At 33.6% G+C, this 21,949-nt stretch overlaps 2 protein-coding genes and 1 pseudogene across 2 annotated transcripts; 2 read left to right on the forward strand and 1 right to left on the reverse strand.

The window, feature by feature from the left end:
* The first annotated feature begins 11,511 nt into the window (after positions 1-11,511).
* On the forward strand, positions 11,512-15,509 carry LOC9313700 (long chain base biosynthesis protein 2b). Its single transcript, XM_021024292.1, has 12 exons — positions 11,512-11,868; positions 11,939-12,004; positions 12,217-12,305; positions 12,426-12,571; positions 12,655-12,779; positions 12,872-12,965; positions 13,057-13,220; positions 13,373-13,534; positions 13,844-13,970; positions 14,073-14,239; positions 14,336-14,443; positions 15,170-15,509. The coding sequence occupies exons 1-12, from the start codon at positions 11,743-11,745 to the stop codon at positions 15,263-15,265; spliced, it is 1,470 nt and encodes a 489-aa protein (XP_020879951.1). The 5' UTR covers positions 11,512-11,742; the 3' UTR covers positions 15,266-15,509.
* Positions 15,510-16,022: 513 nt separating this feature from the next.
* LOC9311994 lies at positions 16,023-20,366 on the forward strand (annotated as a pseudogene).
* A 202-nt stretch (positions 20,367-20,568) lies between these two features.
* Positions 20,569-21,936, reverse strand: LOC9311995 (protein bicaudal C homolog 1-A). Its single transcript, XM_021024296.1, has one exon. The coding sequence runs from the start codon at positions 21,695-21,697 to the stop codon at positions 20,840-20,842; it is 858 nt and encodes a 285-aa protein (XP_020879955.1). The 5' UTR covers positions 21,698-21,936; the 3' UTR covers positions 20,569-20,839.
* Between the last annotated feature and the right edge of the window lie 13 nt (positions 21,937-21,949).

Raw genomic sequence — 21,949 nt, forward strand, 5'->3', positions numbered from 1 at the left:
ACACGTAGAAATAATTTGTTGAATGATGAGTTTGGCTATAACCATGATAATAAAAAAGGAGCAAAAGTGACTGTTTTTTGCAACGTAATGAAAGAGGTCTTGATAAACGTAAAAATTATTTGCTCATTAATGAATTTGGCTATAACAATGATTACAAACAAGAGAGATAAAATTTACGTCTTTATGCAATCCGATTAATGATATCTTGATTAACGTAACATAGAAATCATATGCTGATTGATAAGTTTGGATAACAATGATAACAGTTTGACAAAAAAAAAAAAAAAAAAAAAAGGATAACAATGATAAAAAAAAATGAGCAAAATTGACAGTTTTTTGCAGGCTCATGAAAAAGCTCTTGCTAAACGTAGAAATCATTTGTTGATGATGAGTTTGGCTATATCCATGATAACAAAAAAAAAAAAAAGCAAAACTGACAGCTTTCCGCAGTTTGATGAAAGAGATCTTTGATAAACATAAAAATCATTTACCGAAAGAAGAGTTTAGCTATAACCATTCTAACAGCAAAAGAGCAAAGTTGACGATTTTTAGCAGTCTGATGAAAGAGATCTCGATAAATGTAAAAATCATTGACTGATTGAAGAGTTTTGCAATAACCATTATAACGGTAAATGAACAAAATAGAAGGTTTTCTGCAGCCTAACGAAAGAGCTCTTGATTAACTTAGAAATTTACTGATTGATGAGTTTCGCTGTAGCCATACAAAAAAAAAAAATAGGAGCAAAGTTGACGATTTTCTACTGTCTAATATAAGAGGTTTTGGTAAACGTATAAATCATTTGCTGATTGATGAGTTTGGTTACAATGATAACAATAAAAGTGAGCAAAATAGACAGTTTTCTGCAGCCTGATGAAATAGATATTGATAAATGTAGAAATCATTTGTCGATTGATTAGTTTGACTATAACAATGATAACAAAATAAAAGAATATAATTGACGGTTTATTTCAGCCTCATGAAGAAATGTTGATAAAAGTAGAAATTATTTTCTGATTTATGTGTTTGGCTATAATCATGATTAAAAAGAACAAGATGAGCAAAGTTGACTGTTTTTTTCAACTTCATGAAAAAGCTCTTGATAAACGTAGAAATCGTGTGTTGATTGATGAGTTTGGCTATAACAATGATAAGCAATTAAACAGGAGAAAATAACGAATTTCTGCGTCCTGATGAAAGAGCTTTCGATAAATGTAGAAATAATTTGCTAATTGATGAGTTTGACTATAACAATGATAACAAAAAAATAGCGAAATTGACGTTTTTTGCAACGTAATGAATGAGCTCTTGGTAAACGTAATAATTATTTGTTCATTGATGAGTTTGGCTATAACCATAATAAAAAAAAACAAGAGAGACAAAATTGACGACTTTCTGTAGTCGATGAAAGAGATCTTGATAAACGTAGATATCATTTGTTGATTGATGAATTTGGTTACAACAATAATAATGAAAAAAATGAGCAAAAGTGACAGTTTTCTCGAGGTTCATGAAAAAGCTTTTGATAAATGTATAAATCTTTTGCAGATGATGAATTTGGCTATTACCATGATAACAAAAAAAAAAAATAGACAGTTTTCTGTAGTCTAATGAAAGAGCTCTTGATAAACGTAGAAATCGTTTGCAGATTAAAGAGCTTTGTTATAACCATTATAACGGAAAAATGGGCATAATTGATGGTTTCTGCAATCCGATCAAAGAGATCTTAATAAATATAAATTTTTTTTGCTGATTGATGAGTTTGGCTAACCATGATAATAAAAAAAAAAGGAACAAAGTGACGGTTTTTTGTAACGTAATGAAAGAGGTCTTGATAAACGTAAAAATTATTTGCTCATTAATGAGTTTAGCTATAACCATGATTACAAACAAGAGAGATAAAATTAACCGGCCTTCTGAAGTCCGATTAATGATATCTTGATTAACGTACAAATCATATGTTGATTTATGAGTTTGGCTATATAATGATAACAAAAAAAATGAGCAAAATTGACAGTTTTATGCGAGCTCATGAAAAACTCTTGATAAACGTAGAAATCATTTATTGATGATGATTTTGGCTATATCCATGATTAAAAAAAAGCAAAATTAACGGCTTTTCGCAGTCTGATGAAAGAGATCTTTGATAATCGTAAAAATCATTTGATGATTGAAGAGTTTAGCTATAACCATTTTAACAAAAAAAGAGCAAAGTTGACGATATTTGACAGTCTGATGAAAGAGCTCTCGATAAACGTAAAAATTATTGGCTGATTGAAGAGTTTTACAATAACCATTATAACGGTAAATTAGCAAACTCAAAAGTTTTCTGCAGCCTAACAAAAAAGCTATTGATTAACTTAAAAGTTTTCTGGTTGATGGTTTGGCTATAGCCATCAAAAAAAATTGGAGCAAAATTGACGGTTTTCTACTGTCTAATGTAAGAGGTTTGGGTAAACGTATAAATTATTTGCTGATTGATGAGTTTGGTTATAACAATGATAACAATAAAAGAGAGCAAAATAGACAGTTTTCTACAGCTTTATGAAAGAGTTATTGATAAATATAGAAATCATTTGCCGATTGATGAGTCTGACTATAACAATGATAACTAAATAAGAGAACAAAATTGACGGTTTCTTTCAGCCTCATGAAGAAATGTTGATAAGCATAAAAATTATTTTTCGATATATGTGTTTGGCTATAATCATGATTAAAAATAACAAGATGAGCAAAATTGACGGTTTTCTTAAGCTTCATGAAAAAGCTCTTGATAAACGTAGAAATTGTTTGTTGATTGATGAGTTTAGCTATAACATTGATAACCAAAAAAACATGAGAAAAATAACGATTTTTTATGTCCTGATGAAAGAGCTTTCAATAAATGTAGAAATAATTTGCTGATAGATGACTTTTGCTATAACCATGATAACAAAAAAAAGTTAGCAAAATAGACGTTTTTTCAACGTAATGAAAGAGCTCTTGGTAAACGTAATAATTATTTGTTCATTGATGAGTTTGGCTATAACCATAATAAAAAAAAAACAAGAGAGACAAAATTGACGACTTTCTATAGTCGATGGAAGAGATCTTGATAAACGTAGATATCATTTGTTGATTGATGAGTTTGGTTACAACAATGATAAAGAAAAAAATGAGCAAAAGTGACAGTTTTCTCCAGGTTCATGAAAAAGCTTTTGATAAATGTATAAATCTTTTGCAGATGATGAGTTTGGCTATTACCATGATAACAAAAAAAAATAGACAGTTTTCTGTAGTCTAATGAAAGAGCTCTTGGTAAACGTAGAAATCGTTTGCAGATTAAAGAGCTTTGTTATAACCATTATAACGGAAAAATGGGCATAATTGATGGTTTCTTCAATCCGATCAAAGAGATCTTAATAAATGTAGAAATTTTTTGCTGATTGATGAGTTTGGCTAACCATGATAATAAAAAAAAAGGAACAAAGTGATGGTTTTTTGTAACGTAATGAAAGAGGTCTTGATAAACGTAAAAATTATTTGCTCATTAATGAGTTTAGCTATAACCATGATTACAAACAAGAGAGATAAAATTAACAGGCCTTCTGAAGTCCGATTAATGATATCTTGATTAACGTACAAATCATATGTTGATTGATGAGTTTGGCTATAAAAATGATAACAAAAAAAATGAGCAAAATTGACAGTTTTATGCGAGCTCATGAAAAAACTCTTGATAAACGTAGAAGTCATTTATTGATGATGATTTTGGCTATATCCATGATTAAAAAAAAAGCAAAATTAACGGCTTTTCGCAGTCTGATGAAAGAGATCTTTGATAATCGTAAAAATCATTTGATGATTGAAGAGTTTAGCTATAACCATTTTAACAAAAAAAAAAGAGCAAGGTTGACGATATTTGACAGTCTGATGAAAGAGCTCTCGATAAACCTAAAAATTATTGGCTGATTGAAGAGTTTTACAATAACCATTATAACGGTAAATTAGCAAACTCAAAAGTTTTCTGCAGCCTAACAAAAGAGCTATTGATTAACTTAGAAGTTTGCTGGTTGATGGTTTGGCTATAGCCATAAAAAAAAATTGGAGCAAAATTGACGGTTTTCTACTGTCTAATGTAAGAGGTTTTGGTAAACGTATAAATTATTTGCTGATTGATGAGTTTGGTTATAACAATGATTACAATAAAAGAGAGCAAAATAGACAGTTATCTACAGCCTTATGAAAGAGTTATTGATAAATTTAGAAATCATTTGCCGATTGATGAGTCTGACTATAACCATGATAACTAAATAAGAGAACAAAATTGACGGTTTCTTTCAGCCTCATGAAGAAATGTTGATAAGCATAAAAATTATTTTCCGATATATGTGTTTGGCTATAATCATGATTAAAAATAACAAGATGAGCAAAATTGACGGTTTTCTTAAGCTTCATGAAAAAGCTCTTGATAAACGTAGAAATTGTTTGTCGATTGATGAGTTTAGCTATAACATTGATAATCAAAAAAACAGGAGAAAAATAACGATTTTTTATGTCCTGATGAAATAGCTTTAAATAAATGTAGAAATAATTTGCTGATTGATGACTTTTGCTATAACCATGATAACAAAAAAAAGATAGCAAAATAGACGTTTTTTTCAACGTAATGAAAGAGCTCTTGGTAAACGTAATAATTATTTGTTCATTGATGAGTTTGGCTATAACCATAATAAAAAAAAACAAGAGAGACAAAATTGACGACTTTCTATAGTCGATGGAAGAGATCTTGATAAACGTAGATATCATTTGTTGATTGATGAGTTTGGTTACAACAATGATAAAGAAAAAAATGAGCAAAAGTGACAGTTTTCTCCAGGTTCATGAAAAAGCTTTTGATAAATGTATAAATCTTTTGCAGATGATGAGTTTGGCTATTACCATGATAACAAAAAAAAAAATAGACAGTTTTCTGTAGTCTAATGAAAGAGCTCTTGGTAAACGTAGAAATCGTTTGCAGATTAAAGAGCTTTGTTATAACCATTATAACGGAAAAATGGGCATAATTGATGGTTTCTGCAATCCGATCAAAGAGATCTTAATAAATGTAGAAATTTTTTGCTGATTGATGAGTTTGGCTAACCATGATAAAAAAAAAAAAAAAGGAACAAAGTGACGGTTTTTTGTAACGTAATGTAAGAGGTCTTGATAAACGTAAAAATTATTTGCTCATTAATGAGTTTAGCTATAATCATGATTACAAGCAAGAGAGATAAAATTAACCGGCCTTCTGAAGTCCGATTAATGATATCTTGATTAATGTACAAATCATATGTTGATTGATGAGTTTGGCTATAAAAATGATAACAAAAAAAATGAGCAAAATTGACAGTTTTATGCGAGCTCATGAAAAAACTCTTGATAAACGTAGAAATCATTTATTGATGATGATTTTGGCTATATCCATGATTAAAAAAAAAAGCATGAAAGTTTTCTGCAGCCTAACGAAAGAGCTATTGATTAACTTAGAAATTTGCTGGTTGATGGTTTTGCTATAGCCATAAAAAAAATATGAGCAAAATTGACGGTTTTCTACTGTCTAATGTAAGAGGTTTTGGTAAACGTATAAATTATTTGCTGATTGATGAGTTTGGTTATAACAATGATAACAATAAAAGAGAGCAAAATAGACAGTTTTCTACGGCCTGATGAAAGAGCTATTGATAAATGTAGAAATTATTTGCCGATTGATGAGTTTGGCTATAACAATGATAACCAAAAAACAGGAGAAAAATAACGATTTTTTACGTCCTGATGAAAGAGTTTTCAATAAATGTAAAAATAATTTGCTGATTGATGACTTTGGCTATAATCATGATAACAAAAAAAAGGAGCGAAATTGATGTTTTTTGTAACGTAATGAAAGAGCTCTTGGTAAATATAAAAATGATTTGTTCATTGATGCTTTTGGCTATAACCATAATAAAAAACAAGAGAGACAAATCGACAACTTTCTGTAGTCCGATGAATGACATCTTGATAAACCTAGATATCATTTGTTGATTGATGGGTTTGGTTACAACAATGATAAAAAAAAAATGAGCAAAAGTGATAGTTTTCTGCAGGTTCATGAAAAAGCTTTTGATAAACGTATAAATCTTTTGCAGATGATGAGTTTGGCTATTACCATGATAACAAAAAAAAAAAAAAATTGACGGTTTTCTGCAGTCTAATGAAAGAGCTTTTGGTAAACGTAAAAATAATTTGCTGATTAAAAAGTTTTAGTATGACTTTTATAACGAAAAATGATCAAAATCGAAGATTTTTTGCAGCCTGATGTTAAAGTTATTGATTCGCAGAGAAATCATTTGCTAATTGATGAGTTTGTGGCAATAGCCATGATAACAAAAAAAAAAAATTGACGGTTTTCTTCTGGCTATAACAATTGTAACAATAAAAAAGAACAAAATAGATACTTTTCTATAACCTACTGAAAGAGTTCTTGATAAATGTAGAAATTATTTGTTGATTTATGTGTTTGGCTATAACCATGATAACAAAAAAATGAGCAAAATTGACGGTTTTTTGGAGCCATATGAAAGAATTGTTATTAAACATAATAATCACTTTCTGATTTATGATTTTGGCTATAACTATAATTAGAAAAAAAAAACAAAAGGAGCAAAGTTGATGGTAATCTGAAGTCTGATGAAAGAATTCTTGATAAGCGTATAAATCATTTACTGAAGATGAGTTTGGCTATAACAAAGATAACAAAAAAACATGAGTAAAATAACGATTTTCTGGAGTCTAATGAAAGAGCTTTTGATAAATGTAGAAATCATTTGTTGATTGATGAGTTTTTGATAATTATGTTGAATCCGGATCTCAGTATTACCAATGAGATGCTTTGTTGGTAATTACTTTTTTATTTTTTTTGTCGTCCACAATCAAAACTCTAAAATTTTCGACGGAACGTTAACTGATTCTGATGTTATAAACCGGGTGTCAGGAATCCTGAAAACGACGAAGTACCTATCGTCACATGCAAAGAGAATGCTATAAAATGATGACGTTCGTTGTTTTCTTATTGCCTTGAAATTTTTGTTTTTTGTTTTTTTTTTTATGATTGGCATCTTATTTTCTTACCATTTATAATATTCTTTTATCTCTCATGATTTTACCGTTTATGCACGATAACTTACACCATTTGTATATATATTATTACTATGGTGTTGATAATAGAGTGATATATTTTTATCCTTAAATTTCGTTAGTATATATTTCAGTTTAACTGTTGAGATTTAGTTTTTTTTTTTCTAAACTTAATTTATTAATCTTATGGATAAATTCTATATCGTTTAATCAATATTCGTTTTTGTTAATTTTCTGATTTAGTTTTTAATATATATTTTCCATTGTTATGTTCTTTCCAAATAATCGTTAGGTCTACATATACGTATCGCGCGTTTATACCTCATTGGATTGTTTAGCCGAGTAATCTTTTGATATGGGTTCTACAATGATACCTTTTACCTCTGATTCATGTGATGGTGGTTATTTTCATATTGCGTCTCTTAACCCTAACATGGGTGAGTGGTCTGTTTTGGTGAAGATTTGAATTGTTGGTCTATTTCGCGTGACTCGGGTAGAGAGCTCAATATGATTTTGGGTGACGAGCATGTTAGTATTTTAATAACTTACCTTCTATACATGTTTTCGATATTAAATTGAATTGTTTTTTTCTTTAACATTTCATTTGCAGTTCACCCAAATTTAAGCCGTTGTTCGTGATGAATTAATTGATAATTATTTTTCAAGATTGATAATCGATGAGTGGGTGAGCATTAAATTTTTTGATGTATCCCGGGTTAACAGCATCTTGAGACCAGTACCGCATAGATTCAAGATTGTGTTTCGTTCGGACACTTTAGTGCAAAGTATTAATATGTGCTCCAGTAGAACCTATTTCAATCTAACTGAGTTTGTGAGTATATTGAGTGGTATTGTTAACCCGAATATTTGCGTTAGTAAGCCTAATTTATGAATTTATTTGTGCTTTTGGAGTTTATTTGCGATTCATGTTCTGACTGTATTATTCATGTGTGTGTTTCATAGATGTTATTGGCAAAATTCTCAACGTGAGAGAGTTGGTTTTTGTTCCTTCCGTGGAACATTCTCAAGGAGGATATTTTGAGCTGTGCTTTGGTTTACGTGATACTGAGTAAGTCACTATTCTTTTAAAGATTTAAACCAGAATATAATGTCTTATGACTTCTTCAAATCTTAAAATTAGGTGTATCCATCTAGAGTGTCGTTTAACGGGTGACCTTGCAGTCGAGTTCTATGACTTATGGAAGCATCGTTCACGTAACACAGTGATATGTATTATCAAGTTTGTGAAATTAGAGCTATCACAGGAACATAGGTGGAGATGTACCAATGTTACCGGAAGTACGAGGATTATGTTGAATCCGGATCTCAGTATTACCGACGAGATGCTTTGTTGGTAAGTATTTTTTTTTTCCGTTTACAATCAAAACTCTAAAGTTGGCGACTGGACATTCACTGTTTATGGTGTTCTTAATCGGATGTCAGGAATCCTGAAAATGACCAAGTACCGATCATCACACGGAAGGAGAATGCCATGGAGTGATGATGTTCGTTGATTTCTTATTTTGTTGGTGAATGATTTTAAAAGATGATTTATTATTATTTTTTAGCATTTATAATATTATTGAATTTTTTAAATTTCATCATTTTCCATAATTTTATCACACTAAATCCTAAACAATTTACCATATTTTTCTTACACTACCAAGTAACACCTAAACAATCCCTTATTTCACATGATTTTACCATTTATACAGCATTCTTCCCGCGCATGCGCGCGGGCAATCACCTAGTTAACCAAACTTGGGTTATATTCTCGATAACAAATCAACTACTACATTTTATTTTTCGGTGCACCCAATTAAATCTTGTTGTTTGAAAAAAAAAAATTGTCATCTTTTATGGGAAATGTAATTCAAAAGTCATAACTTAGATAACAAAAAACAAAAAACAAATAATTTGAGACATATATAACTTACTCAGTTACTTTGAGATGAAAATTAGGATAGATGCAAAGTGAGAGAGTCGAATCCCTAGTTTGAGATCAATGAAGTTTTTGACTTGTGATTTGATTTGTGAGAGAGATAATGACCTTATATAAGAAAATTTAAACAATTTTTAATTAGGATAATTTCTATTTTTTCTTCTAAAAAAGGATTATTTCTATATTACTTATATTTACCTTATAAAGTTATAAGGTAATCTACATTATATTTACCTCGCTCATATATCCCGCAATTAATCTACATTAAATTCAATCATATAACTCATTTCTTAAACGAGCTTTAAAAAATCGAGTTCTCGCTCATAAGAAAGCGAGCTGAGCTGACGGCTTATTTTGACACCCCCTAATTTTGACATAGTTCATCTTCTAAACTCTTTTGGAAGTACAAATGTAAGTCGATACTAACCTTTCTTTTTCGATTTGAAGAACTGAATGATTGATGAGAACTTTGACCAACATGGACTTCATCGTCTTGCATATCAAGATCCACAACGATTATTTTCTTCAGTTTCTCTTCGTTTTCTTTCAATGATTTTCTCATGGAATGTTGAACCTTGGAAGAAACCTTTTGGCCATTATAAAACTAATTAATGCAATTGTCATTGTTCCATAAATCATCTCTTGATAATTGCTATACACAATTGGTCATATATTGTATATTGTGGTTAATCTTCTAAACTCTTTCTTAAGTACAAATGTAAGTCGATCCATACTAACCTTTCTTTTTCGACTTGAAGAACTGCAAGATTGATGAGAACTTTGACCAACCTTTACTTCATCGTCTTGCATATCAAGATCCACAATGATTATTTTCTTCGATTTCTCTTCGTTTTCTTCCAATGATTTTCTCATCGAATGTTGAACCTTGGAAGAAACCTTTTGGCATGCACTTCTGTTAGTCAATCCAGCCAAGTGATGTTTCATTCTATTTATTTCACTTCCAACATATTGTTTACCACAAAAGTCACAAGCTATAACTTTTTTCCCTCTTGAATCAATAGTTTCATTAACATAGTTCCACGCCAAATCTTGTTTCTGATGACGTGTGGAACGTTGCACAGATTTCTCTTGCTTTATATTGCTTGCATTTGGTGAAAAAGCTTTTTCCTTATGAATATTCTCCATTGATGAGTAAACTACAAAAAGTAAAAATGTCTGCACTGTTAAATATATGTTCACGATCACCAATAGAAATGTATATACTCTTATATACAAGGATTGTCTTAAACGAACCACTCAAAGTTATATTTTCGGTTGGATATATCAACGATAAGAAGACTAGGCCAAACAACGACAAACGCACAAGGATTGGAAGAAACTCGACACAATTAAGATATGAAGTTGGAAGATGTCAGTGAGAGTTATTTTAACCGGGCCTTGTGGCCTAGTGGTAAAGGGGTCACAGCTGTGACTTCCGCCACCAGGGTTCGAGGCACGGCCACTGGCAGGTTTACATAGGGGAATTGCCAGCCTCGTGAGATTAGTCTTTGGGCCTAGGAAGCCTTTGGGAGACTCGCGGTTATTCAAAAAAAAAAAAAAAAGTTATTTATCATTTCAGGATTAAAAAAGCATACGAAATTGACGAATAACGAATTAATGAATGGTGATAACTATTTAATTATGGCAAATTCAATTATGATCCATTAACACGTGAAGTGAAGAAGATGACAAGATAGATTTGGTGAAGACAAAGACATGATTATACCACGAAAGTGAGTTTGGTCGTCGTCTTTATACGGGTTCTGAAATAGAAGAACACAAGTTGACTCTACGTTGAACTGACCCGATCTCACGGGTTAAAAGCTTGACTCTGCCTTGAATCTAAGAGTCACTCTCTTTTTTTTTTTTTTTTTTTTTTGTCAACATTTGGGCCACAACTAACCGGCCCATTAGCCTAATTTCTACAATTAAATTGTAGAGTCGGGGACTCGATCCCTGGTGTGATGGTGTCTGTCTTCTGTGGACTTATCATTTGCCACTAGACCAAGATCACTTCACTAAGAGTCACTCTCTTTTTTTTTTTCTTCTTTTTTTTTTTTTTTTTTTTTTTTTTTTTTTTTTGGACAAAAAATCTAAGAGTCACTCAAACCCAAGAATTATGGAGAAATCTCAGAGAAAAAAACTGAAAACGTTTTAGGAACCCTAATCAATTTTTAATCTTTTCATTTTTATATAAGGAATAGTTGAAAACACAATAATAATAAAATCTTAACAAAATCAGAGAGAGACAAAATCTTCCATATCTCTATTTTACAACCTATACATAAATATTCATTTTTGATATAGTGATACTGTATACTAATGTATAATCGTGTCGAGAATTAAATTAGTCTTTTACGAATTATATATCGGACGACGGACATAATGACATATAATAAAATATTGAATAGTCTCCGACGGTCCAAAAATACTCGTAAACAAAAAAAAGCAAAAAGAAAAAAGAGAAGATGGAATGATCTTCTTCGACGAAAGGGGAAGAGGTTGAATTCAAAATCTCTCTCTCTTCTTCTCTGTCTCTTCTCGCGTGAGAGAAGCGTAGATTTTTCCAGATCTCATCATTGAATTCAAAACTCAAAGCTAGAGATAGAGATAGAGAGGGAGAGAATCGATTCGGAGAAGAAGAAGAAGACGAGACGGAGCTGAAAGAATGATTACGATCCCATACCTTACCGCTGTATCAACGTATTTCAGCTACGGTTTGCTCTTCGCCTTTGGTCAGCTTCGCGATTACTCCCGCCTAATCTTCGGTTGGTGGCGCACCAACAATCTCCAGGTTAATTTCTCGATTGGTAAGCGCTTGTGGCGTGTTGAGACTCTTCTTAACGTTTTCGCTTTTCGTTTAGGGATACGCGCCGATCTGCTTGGCGCATGAGGATTTCTACATCAGACGATTGTATCATCGGATTCAGGTACCTCTCTATTCTTTTCCCCTGCGTTTGTTTAGCATCATGTTCAATCTCTGCATTTGGTGGCTTATGTTTTTTTTGTTTGGGTGGTGGTGGGAGGTATAAGTCTTTGAACAAGTAATTGTGCATACACTAGGAATTAGGAAATGTTTCTTTGGTGGAATCTTTGTTTCAGTGGTTTAGTGTTTGATTCTTAAATATATATTTGTGTCAAGGACTGTTTTGGACGTCCCATATCAAGTGCACCTGATGCCTGGATTGATGTGGTTGAGAGAGTTTCTGACGATAACAACAAGACGCTAAAGTGAGTCTGTCATCCTCTGTTTTTTTTCTATTGAACAGTTTTTGTTTCTATGGTCACATTAAGAGAATATGATACCAAATGTATGTCGAAGAATAAACCTTCGGTTGCAACTCTGTGCAGGCGAACTACAAAGACTAGTAGGTGCCTTAATCTGGGGTCCTACAATTATCTTGGATTTGGTTCTTTTGATGAATATTGTACGCCTCGTGTTATTGAGTCTTTGAAGAAATTTTCAGCTACTACATGTAGCTCTCGCGTTGATGCAGGTACAGTGTTGTCTTTCTGTATTAGGTCTCGAACAATCTCTTTCTCTTTGTTGTTGCCTGACATTTGTTCTATCTCCCACCAGGAACTACATCTGTGCATGCAGAACTTGAGGAATGTGTTGCTAAATATGTCGGACAACCTGCTGCTGTTGTCTTTGGCATGGGCTACGCAACAAACTCGGCTATTATTCCTGTCTTGATTGGAAAGGTAAGTGTATACTGCTATATCATGTGATGAACACTTTTGTTACTCCCAAAACCTATGTTTTTGTAGCTTACTATTTGCCTCCATCTATACAGGGAGGGTTGATAATAAGCGATTCTTTGAACCATACTTCAATTGTCAACGGCGCTCGAGGTTCAGGAGCTACTATCCGTGTTTTCCAACACAACAGTAAGCATTTCTTATGCTTCACTTTCCATATCTTTTGCAAATTAAGTGGGTGTCATGTCATCTTTATGCTCTCTTGTTAAATTCTTCGCAGCACCTGCTCATTTGGAAAAAGTATTGAAAGAACAAATCGCTGAGGGACAACCCAGGACGCATAGACCGTGGAAGAAAATTATTGTTGTTGTTGAGGGTATTTACAGCATGGAAGGGGAAATTTGTCATCTGCCCGAGATTGTCTCAATATGCAAGAAGTATAAGGTGAGGTAACATGGTAAACCATCTTTCATGTTCAACATTGATGAGAGATTAAGGAGCTCGGTCAACTGAATTATCATTTGCAACATCAAAATTGTCTAGACTAATTTGGTTGTCTGATGTGTACCTTATTTTCTTGCATATCATTTGTTCAGGCATATGTTTACTTGGACGAAGCTCACAGCATTGGAGCAATTGGCAAGACAGGAAGGGGTGTTTGTGAACTTCTGGGGGTTGACACTGCTGATGTGGACATAATGATGGGAACTTTCACGAAATCTTTTGGGTCTTGTGGTGGCTATATTGCCGGATCAAAGGTTAGCAATTAGATACTTTTGTTCATTTACTGTTCTTTTGTTTGCACATTTTCTTGGTTTATTTAGTTTTGGTATATCAAATTTAGACCTTTCAGAAAAACTTAGAACTAGAAAACCAAATTACTAAATCATAAGAGATCTTTCAGAATTGCATAAGAAAGTTACGACCATTAGCAAAGATGAGTAAAGAGCTGATACACTAAGGCGTAACTGTATTTACACAATAGTCATTGTGATTGTTTATGCTAGTACACTTCATCTCAAAATCAACCAAAGGCGTTATAGCATATTGTGTTTCATTTTTGGTAGGACCTCATCCAATATTTGAAGCACCAATGCCCGGCTCACCTTTACGCAACGTCAATTTCAACTCCTTCCGCGACACAAATCATATCGGCGATAAAGGTTATCCTTGGAGAGGACGGTTCAAACAGAGGTATCTCTATAGTTTATTTTGCTCTATGAGCTGTGACATATCGCCCTTTGAGCTTCGTAATCTCAAGTTATAGTCTCAAACTTTTCTAAAAACCTGTGGCAGGGGCACAAAAGTTAGCAAGAATAAGGGAGAACAGCAACTTTTTCAGGGCTGAGTTGCAGAAGATGGGGTTTGAGGTTCTTGGAGACAATGATTCCCCAGTCATGCCAATAATGCTTTACAATCCAGCAAAAATTCCAGCCTTCTCAAGGGAATGTTTGCGAGAAAAAGTAAGTTTCTCTTTCTTTTTTATGCAATAACTCATTTGCTTCCACCCAAGAGAGACTCACCTCTTATGTTCAATGGATATTTAAAACTGTGGACAGTTGGCAGTTGTGGTCGTCGGTTTCCCAGCTACACCACTATTGCTAGCCAGGGCTCGTATTTGCATATCCGCATCTCACTCAAGAGAAGATCTTATTAAAGCCCTACAGGTAAAAGAAATCTTGCAATGAGTTCACTTCTTTTCTCTCCCATATCATTTACCCAGTGTTCTAAAATACGCTTGGCGGTAATCTGGCGGTGGATCACCGTATAGCGCCTAACTGTATATGCGGGGTATACGGTGAATATATTTTTATAAAAATATATATGATTATATATATAATATGAATATATTGCAAATATATATATTATAATAAAAAAAAACAATTGTCAAAAAAAATAAAAGGAGTCTCACGTTAAACTCCAACTCTCAAAAAATGAAAACATAATGACAACCATATTTATATAAGCAGCACCGTATTGAACCGTATAACACCGTATAACGACCGTATTGAGCTGTATAATACCGTATAATGGCCGTATTGAGCCGTATATCGCCGTATAAGTGGTCGTATTGAACCCAACCGTATTTGTTAAACGCATAGCTTAAAAATAGTACAGTAGTCTGCCGTATAGCGTATAACTAGCGTATATACGGCCGCCTAGGGCGTATTTTAGAACACTGCATTTACCACGAAGAGCCCTAGTAGTATTAGTATAAAACCCGAATTCCCGGGTTTCCAAATAGGTCTATATAAATCAAATGAAGCCCTTCTCAGAATAGTATATATGATTTGAGTCTACCTCAGAAGGCTAAAAGCCTAAGAAAGGGACTGTGCTTATTAGTTGATCTACAAATGGATTCACACGTTTTAATTTTCGACGTGTTATGACAGGTTATAAGCAAAGCAGGTGACCTTACCGGGATCAAATATTTTCCGGCTGCTCCAAAGAAGCAAGAAGTAGAGAAAAATGGCATCAAATTGGATTAAAACCGCAATGCATCAGTTTCTTTCCAAGAGAGGTTTGGTTAGCAATTAGCATTAGTGTACAATTTCCTCGCTGTTCGTCTTTGCCTTGTCGTCCCCTCTACTTGTCGTGAAACATGTGATTGTTGTCATTCTTCTTTCTTTATTTTTTTTTTAATTGGTTTTGTCAGAGTTAATTGTATAGTATCCCATCTTTAAATTGTTGCCCCAAAAAATTTACAGATGTTATCGAAGACATTTTCGAATTGTTTTGTTTTGGTCTTCCAGACCACGAATATGCCAGCAGAAGTGGTTCTCAAAACTACCAAAAAAACTTGCATCATGTTTGAATTGCATTCATAATTTTCCTTGGATTTAGGAGTTGTACATGCAATTCAAGGAACGTTCAATAAAGAGGTTTGTCAATATTGATTCACTCGTTTGTGACTTCATGTCTTCGTTAGCTATTCAGTTCGCACATGGTCCAGCCAAAACACACATGAGTAACACATATACGAGTATTGAGTTTTTGTGGCACTCTTGACTTCTTTTCTTATGAGAAACTATGAAGAAACATTCTTCAACAACATGAGTCCCATGATGATCCAGGTTACCTTAAGAGGAACATAATTGTTTGTTGCAAGAAACTCCTCCTATTTTAAAGGTTGTTGATGGTACCCTGCCACTGTTGATTCACATTGAATATTTTAAAACACATAATTATGTGGATATTTATGTCTTATAAGTTTGTTATATCGACTAACATGTAACTATTTAAGTTAGATCTGAATTAAAAAATTAATAAAATCTTTTTGTAGAGGTAGCCGTTTTTGTCATATACGAATACTAAAAATAGTAAGGTCCAGTCTGGGGACCAAGACTTGATTAGAGGTGAAAGAGAGAGGTTATTTCTCTCTCAAGTAACATCCGGAGGGACCAAACTGCTACAAACATCATCGGCTGCTCTACGATAAGGAGAAGATAGGTAATGGGACCAAAAAAATGTGGATCCTGAGTGGTCATATATATAGCTCATGACTCCACTCACAAGCGAAGATCTGAGGAGAAGACTACGCCGAGTTGAACAATGGTTACGATCCCGTACCTTGCTGCTGCATCCACTTACTTCAGCTACGGCTTGCTCTTCACCTTTGGTCAGCTTCGCGATATGATTACTTTCGTCGAATCTTTGATTGGTGGCAAACGAAGAATCTCACAGCTTTCTACAGCATTGGAGAATTTCTGTTTACCTTTGGTCACACTTTTTCTCCTAACCCTAATATTGGATACGCTCCCATCTGCTTGGCTCATGAAGATTTCTACAGAAGACGCTTTTATCATCGGATCGGATTCAGGTATATGGAGACTTTGTTTCACAGGTTTGGTGCTTAATTCTTGGTTCCTAATGTTTTTTCTTTGTGTGTGTGAGAGTGAAAGACTGTTTTGGACATCCCATAGCAGGTGCACCTAATACATGGGTTGATTTGGTCGAGAGATACTCTGAAGACAACAACAAGACGCTAAAGTGAGTGTGTTTTCTTCTATTAAACACTTGTATGGTCACATTGAGAGAATATGAAACCAAATGTAAACGTTGAGAGGTTGCAACTACGTGCAGACGAACGACAAAGACCAGCAGGTGCCTTTGGGTTCCTACAATTATCTTGGATTTGGTTTCTTGGATGAATACTGCACGCCTCGTGTTACCGAGTCTTTAAAGAAATTTTCAGCAAGTACATGCAGCTCTCGCGTTGATGCAGGTACAGTGTCTTTGCCTATAAGGTCTCAAACAATCTCTTCTCTTTTGTTTCCTGACATTTGTTGTTTATGCCATCAGGAACTACATCTGTCCATGAAGAACTCGAGGAATGTGTTGCTAAATTTGTGGGACAGCCTGCTGCTGTTGTTTTTGGCATGGGCTACCTAACAAACTCGGCTATCATTCCTGTCTTGATTGGAAAGGTAATGAATAAACCTTGTGATATATGAACGCTTATGTTACTCCTAATACATATGTTTCAGGAGCCACTATCCGTGTTTTCCAACACAACAGTAAGCATTTCTCATGCTTCACTTTCCATACTTCTACTATACATTTTTGCAACACTTTTAAGGAATCCAATCGGGTCGGGTTTTTTTTTTTTTTAATTTTGACCCGGAAATCTTCAATTGGATCTTCCCTTAAATTTTGTCAAATATCAAAAACGAAATTATTATAATAAAATCTAAAAAAAATATATACTCTCAACTAATTACTATACCTAAACACTTTATTTATGGAATATTTTTTACGATTTTTATAGATAAGGAAATCAAATATGATGATTTGATGCTAATATAACAAATTTGAGATAATTTCCTAAAAAATCTCTACCTAATTTAAACATAAATATATGATTCTCATTTTACTTTTATTTGATCTTATATTTATATTATTTTGAATTATTATAAAAAATATATATAGTTAATAAAACTTTAGATTTTTTTCCTGCATATGCTATGATTCAAAATTTTAAAAACGGACATATATTACTCAATCGATGAAGAAAAAAATCTACTTAAAATTTTTAAAGTACATTTATTGATTTTTGACCCGAAAATTTTCAATCGGATCTTTCCTTAAATTTTGGTAAAATTTAAAAATGAAATTAATTAATACAAATATATATATATTTTTTTCTCAAATAATTACTATATCTAAACTTTTTATTTATGGCATATTGTCTATGATTTTAATAAATAAGGAAATCAAATATGATGATTTAATGCTAATATAACAAATTTGAGCTAATTTCCTAAAAAGTCTCTACCTAATTTAAACATAAATATATGTTTCTCATTTCACTTTTATATTATATATATATATATATATATATATATATTATTTTGAACTATTGTAATATATATTCCATTATTAAAATTTTCGATTTTTTCTGCATATGCTGTGATTCAAAATTTTTTAAACGGACATATATTACTCAATCGATAAAGAAAAAAAGTATGTGTACAATCTATATTAATATTTTTGAAGAACAAATTTGCGCGTTTAATCAGGTCGTTTTTTTTACTCTGACTCGGAATTGAGTCATTCGGATATTTCCTTAATTTCTACAATTATCCAAAACGAGACAATATACCACGGGTGAAATCCTAAAATTAACAAATCAAAATATAATTATTTAGTATTTTAAGATACAATTATAAATTATTTTTATGTGTTGGTCCAGAAACACACATTAATTTTAAAATATATATATATTATAGAAACCATTTGAAAGTAGAATTTTAAATTGATTCGAATTATATATCTTTTTAAAAAAGTGTTATTAAAAAAATAATAAAAATGATGTTTAATTTTACGGGATGATATTAGATGGTGGGACGGGTTTGGATTAATATTAATTCGGGACAATATATATCACGGGTGAAATCCTAGGATTTTCAAATTAGCTTTCACCCCTGATAAAATTAAAATATAATTATATAATTTTAAAAACTAAACAAAACAAATACAAATTAAATTTCTATTTTTTAGTTACAATTATCTATTCATCAGTATAAAAAGATTAAAAAAAATCAAATAATTAACCCGCGGTGTACCGCGGGTCATATCCTAGTTAATCCAATAAAGTGGGTGACATATCATATTTATGCTCATTTGGAAAGAGTTTTGAAAGAACAAATCGCTGAGGGACAACCAAGGACACACAGACTGTGGAAGAAAATCATCGTTGTTGTTGAAGGTATTTACAGCATGGAAGGGGAAATCTGTCATCTGCCGGAGATTGTCTCAATATGCAAGAAGTATAAGGTGAGGTAAACCATCTTTCATGATCGACATAGATGAGAGAGAGATTAAGGTATTCAATCAACTGAATTATCATTTGTATGTAATTTGTTTCAGGCATATGTTTATTTGGATGAAGCTCACAGCATTGGAGCAATTGGCAAAACAGGAAGAGGTGTTTGTGAACTCCTAGGAGTTGACACTTGTGATGTGGACATAATGATGGGAACTTTCACGAAATCTTTCGGGTCTTGTGGTGGCTATATTGCCGGATCCAAGGTTAGCAATTATATACCTTTGTTCTCATTTACTGATATTTTGTTTGCACATGAGTAAAGAAAGAGCTACTATAGGACCTCATCCAATACTTGAAGTACCATTGCCCTGCTCACCTTTACGCAACATCAATTTCAACTCCTGCTGCACAACAAGTCATATCGGTTATAAAAGTTATCCTTGGAGAGGATGCTTCAAACAGAGGTAACTCTATAGTTTCTTTTGGTCTTTGAGCTTCATAATCTCAAAGAAACTGGACAGGGGCACAAAAGTTGGTAAGAATAAGAGAGAACAACAACTTTTTTGGGCTGAGCTCCAGAAGATGGGGTTTGACGTTCTTGGAGACAATGATTCCCCAGTCATGCCAATAATGCTTTACAATCCAGCAAAATCGCAGCCTTCTCAAGGGCATGGTTGCAAGAAAACGTAAGTCTCTTATTTGTTTTCCCCCATATCTCACTTGCTTCCGCACAAAAGAGAGGCACCTCTATGTTTCAATGGACACAATTAACACTTGGAACAGTTGGCAGTCGTGGTAGTCAGTTTCCCAGCTATACCTCTATTGCTAGCCAGGGCTCGTTTTTGCATATCCGTATCTCACTTGAGAGAAGATCTTATTAAAGCCCTGAAGGTAATCTTGCGTCGAGTTCACTCGCTTTCTCAGCATAGTAAACATGATTTGAATCTACCCCAAAAGGCTAAAAGCCTAAGAATGAGACTGTGCTTATAGTTCATCCGCAAATGGATTCACACGTTTCTTAATCATCTCCGTGTTATGACAGGTTATAAGCAGAGTAGGTGACCTTACAGGGATCATATATTTTACGGCAGCTCCAAAGAAGCAAGAAGACGAGAAAAATGGCAATACTTCAAAGTTCAAACTAAGAATATAGAATTTTTTTTCCTTCAAAAACCAAATTAGAGCACAAATTCTCTAACATGGTTGAGTGCACCACTTCAAACCAATTGACAGCATTTTGTTACTAATACAAAAACCTTACAAGTAACACACATGAAAATTTCCTGTGTTAACTCAGACCCGCAATCTTTCTGGTTTTAGCCTCCTATGGTTCCTCTGTTTCTGCATGAAGAGTCTAATTTCTTTTTCTTAATTGCTCCTGTTTCTACTTATTGAGATACCTGAACACTTCACACTGTATATAAAATGCTAGACTAAACACATTCGTTTTCTTCCCTTGGAACTTCTAGTGCAAATAGCTACACCTATTCGATTGCAAAATCCTTATCATCATAAGTCAGAGAGTTATATAAACCTTATTCCTCTTCCTCTTCTTTTCCCACTTCTACTTCTACTAATACTATTGTGCCTAATGCAACATTCAAACAACAAACATCAAGATAAGAAACAATAAAGACGAATGAAAGATCTATAGCGTAAAAAAAAGGCTCTCATGGTTTCAGACATTGCAAGCTTACACTCTGCCATGGCTTTCACTATCATCAACAAAAAACAACAATAACAAAAAAACACCATTGCTTTTCTTCTTAACCGATCAAAATTCTCTCACACACACTCATGAGAACTCCCTACCAAGCTTCTGAATAGCACAAAACATCTTCCTCCTCGATCCAACAGCATTAATCCCCATATCTTTAAGATCTTCCAATGTCAACAATGGCAAAACCTCTTCATCAACCTCATGTATCTCAAACATAGGCCAATATCGCCCTAACCCTAACTCTTGTAACCATATCTTCACACCTTCTCTTCCTCCTCCACCACCAATTCCTCCATCCATATTCGATTCAAATTCTCTGTTTCCACTACTATTGTTACTCTCATACCTTCTTCTACCATAAAACCCACCACCATCTCTATCCAAAGACTCTTCCTTTATTGGACTCTCTGAATCTTCTCTACTAAAATCCCTAAACCCACCTTCCAATTCTTCCCCTCCACTAATTTTCTCATCCCCATCCCCAATTTTCGATACCCAATTAGATCTAACTCTCTTTGCTGCTGCTGTAGTTGTCGATGACCCGACCCGTTTCTTAACCCGCCAACTCCCAACACCAAAAGAATCCACATTTCCTTCTCTTTCATCATCTAGGGTTCCGATATTATCATACCCAGAACTCAAATTCGTTAGGGTTCGAGTCCTCGACGATTTACTCATATCTTTTCTATTACCACTCGTCGTCGTCGTTTGTGTCCATTTCGATTTCCGTCCTTGTGAATCATACGCCGCCGCCGCGTGGTGATGATGCTGCTGGTACTGGTCTCCGCCGATTTCGCCTAATCGAACACTTGGTCTTCTCAATCGTTTCGATCCAGCGGCTGTAATCGCCGTCGCTTCGGCTGAAGTTGACGCCGGAGTAGAAATAACGCCGCCGTTTGTTTGCTGACCATCCACTGGTTGCAACTCCGCCATTCTTTTTCAAAGCCAAATTGGTTTCTTTATTTCAGATTGGAACCGCCATAGGCAAGTATGGAGCTACTGGAGAAGATGATGAAAGGTCGAGTCTTTGGCTTAGGCTATTTAGGTTTATCTGGAGGAATCAGAAGTGGGTGTGAGAGAAAGAGGAGAGAATCGTCGTCATCAGGAGAATCGAGCAAGGAAGAAGAAAGAGCGATGTTCACTTACTGACACGTGTGTGTTTGTGCAGTCACTAACAGTTTTTTT

This window comes from Arabidopsis lyrata (genome assembly GCF_000004255.2).
Source record: "Arabidopsis lyrata subsp. lyrata unplaced genomic scaffold ARALYscaffold_5, whole genome shotgun sequence".
In the NCBI taxonomy this organism is placed as follows: domain Eukaryota; kingdom Viridiplantae; phylum Streptophyta; class Magnoliopsida; order Brassicales; family Brassicaceae; genus Arabidopsis; species Arabidopsis lyrata.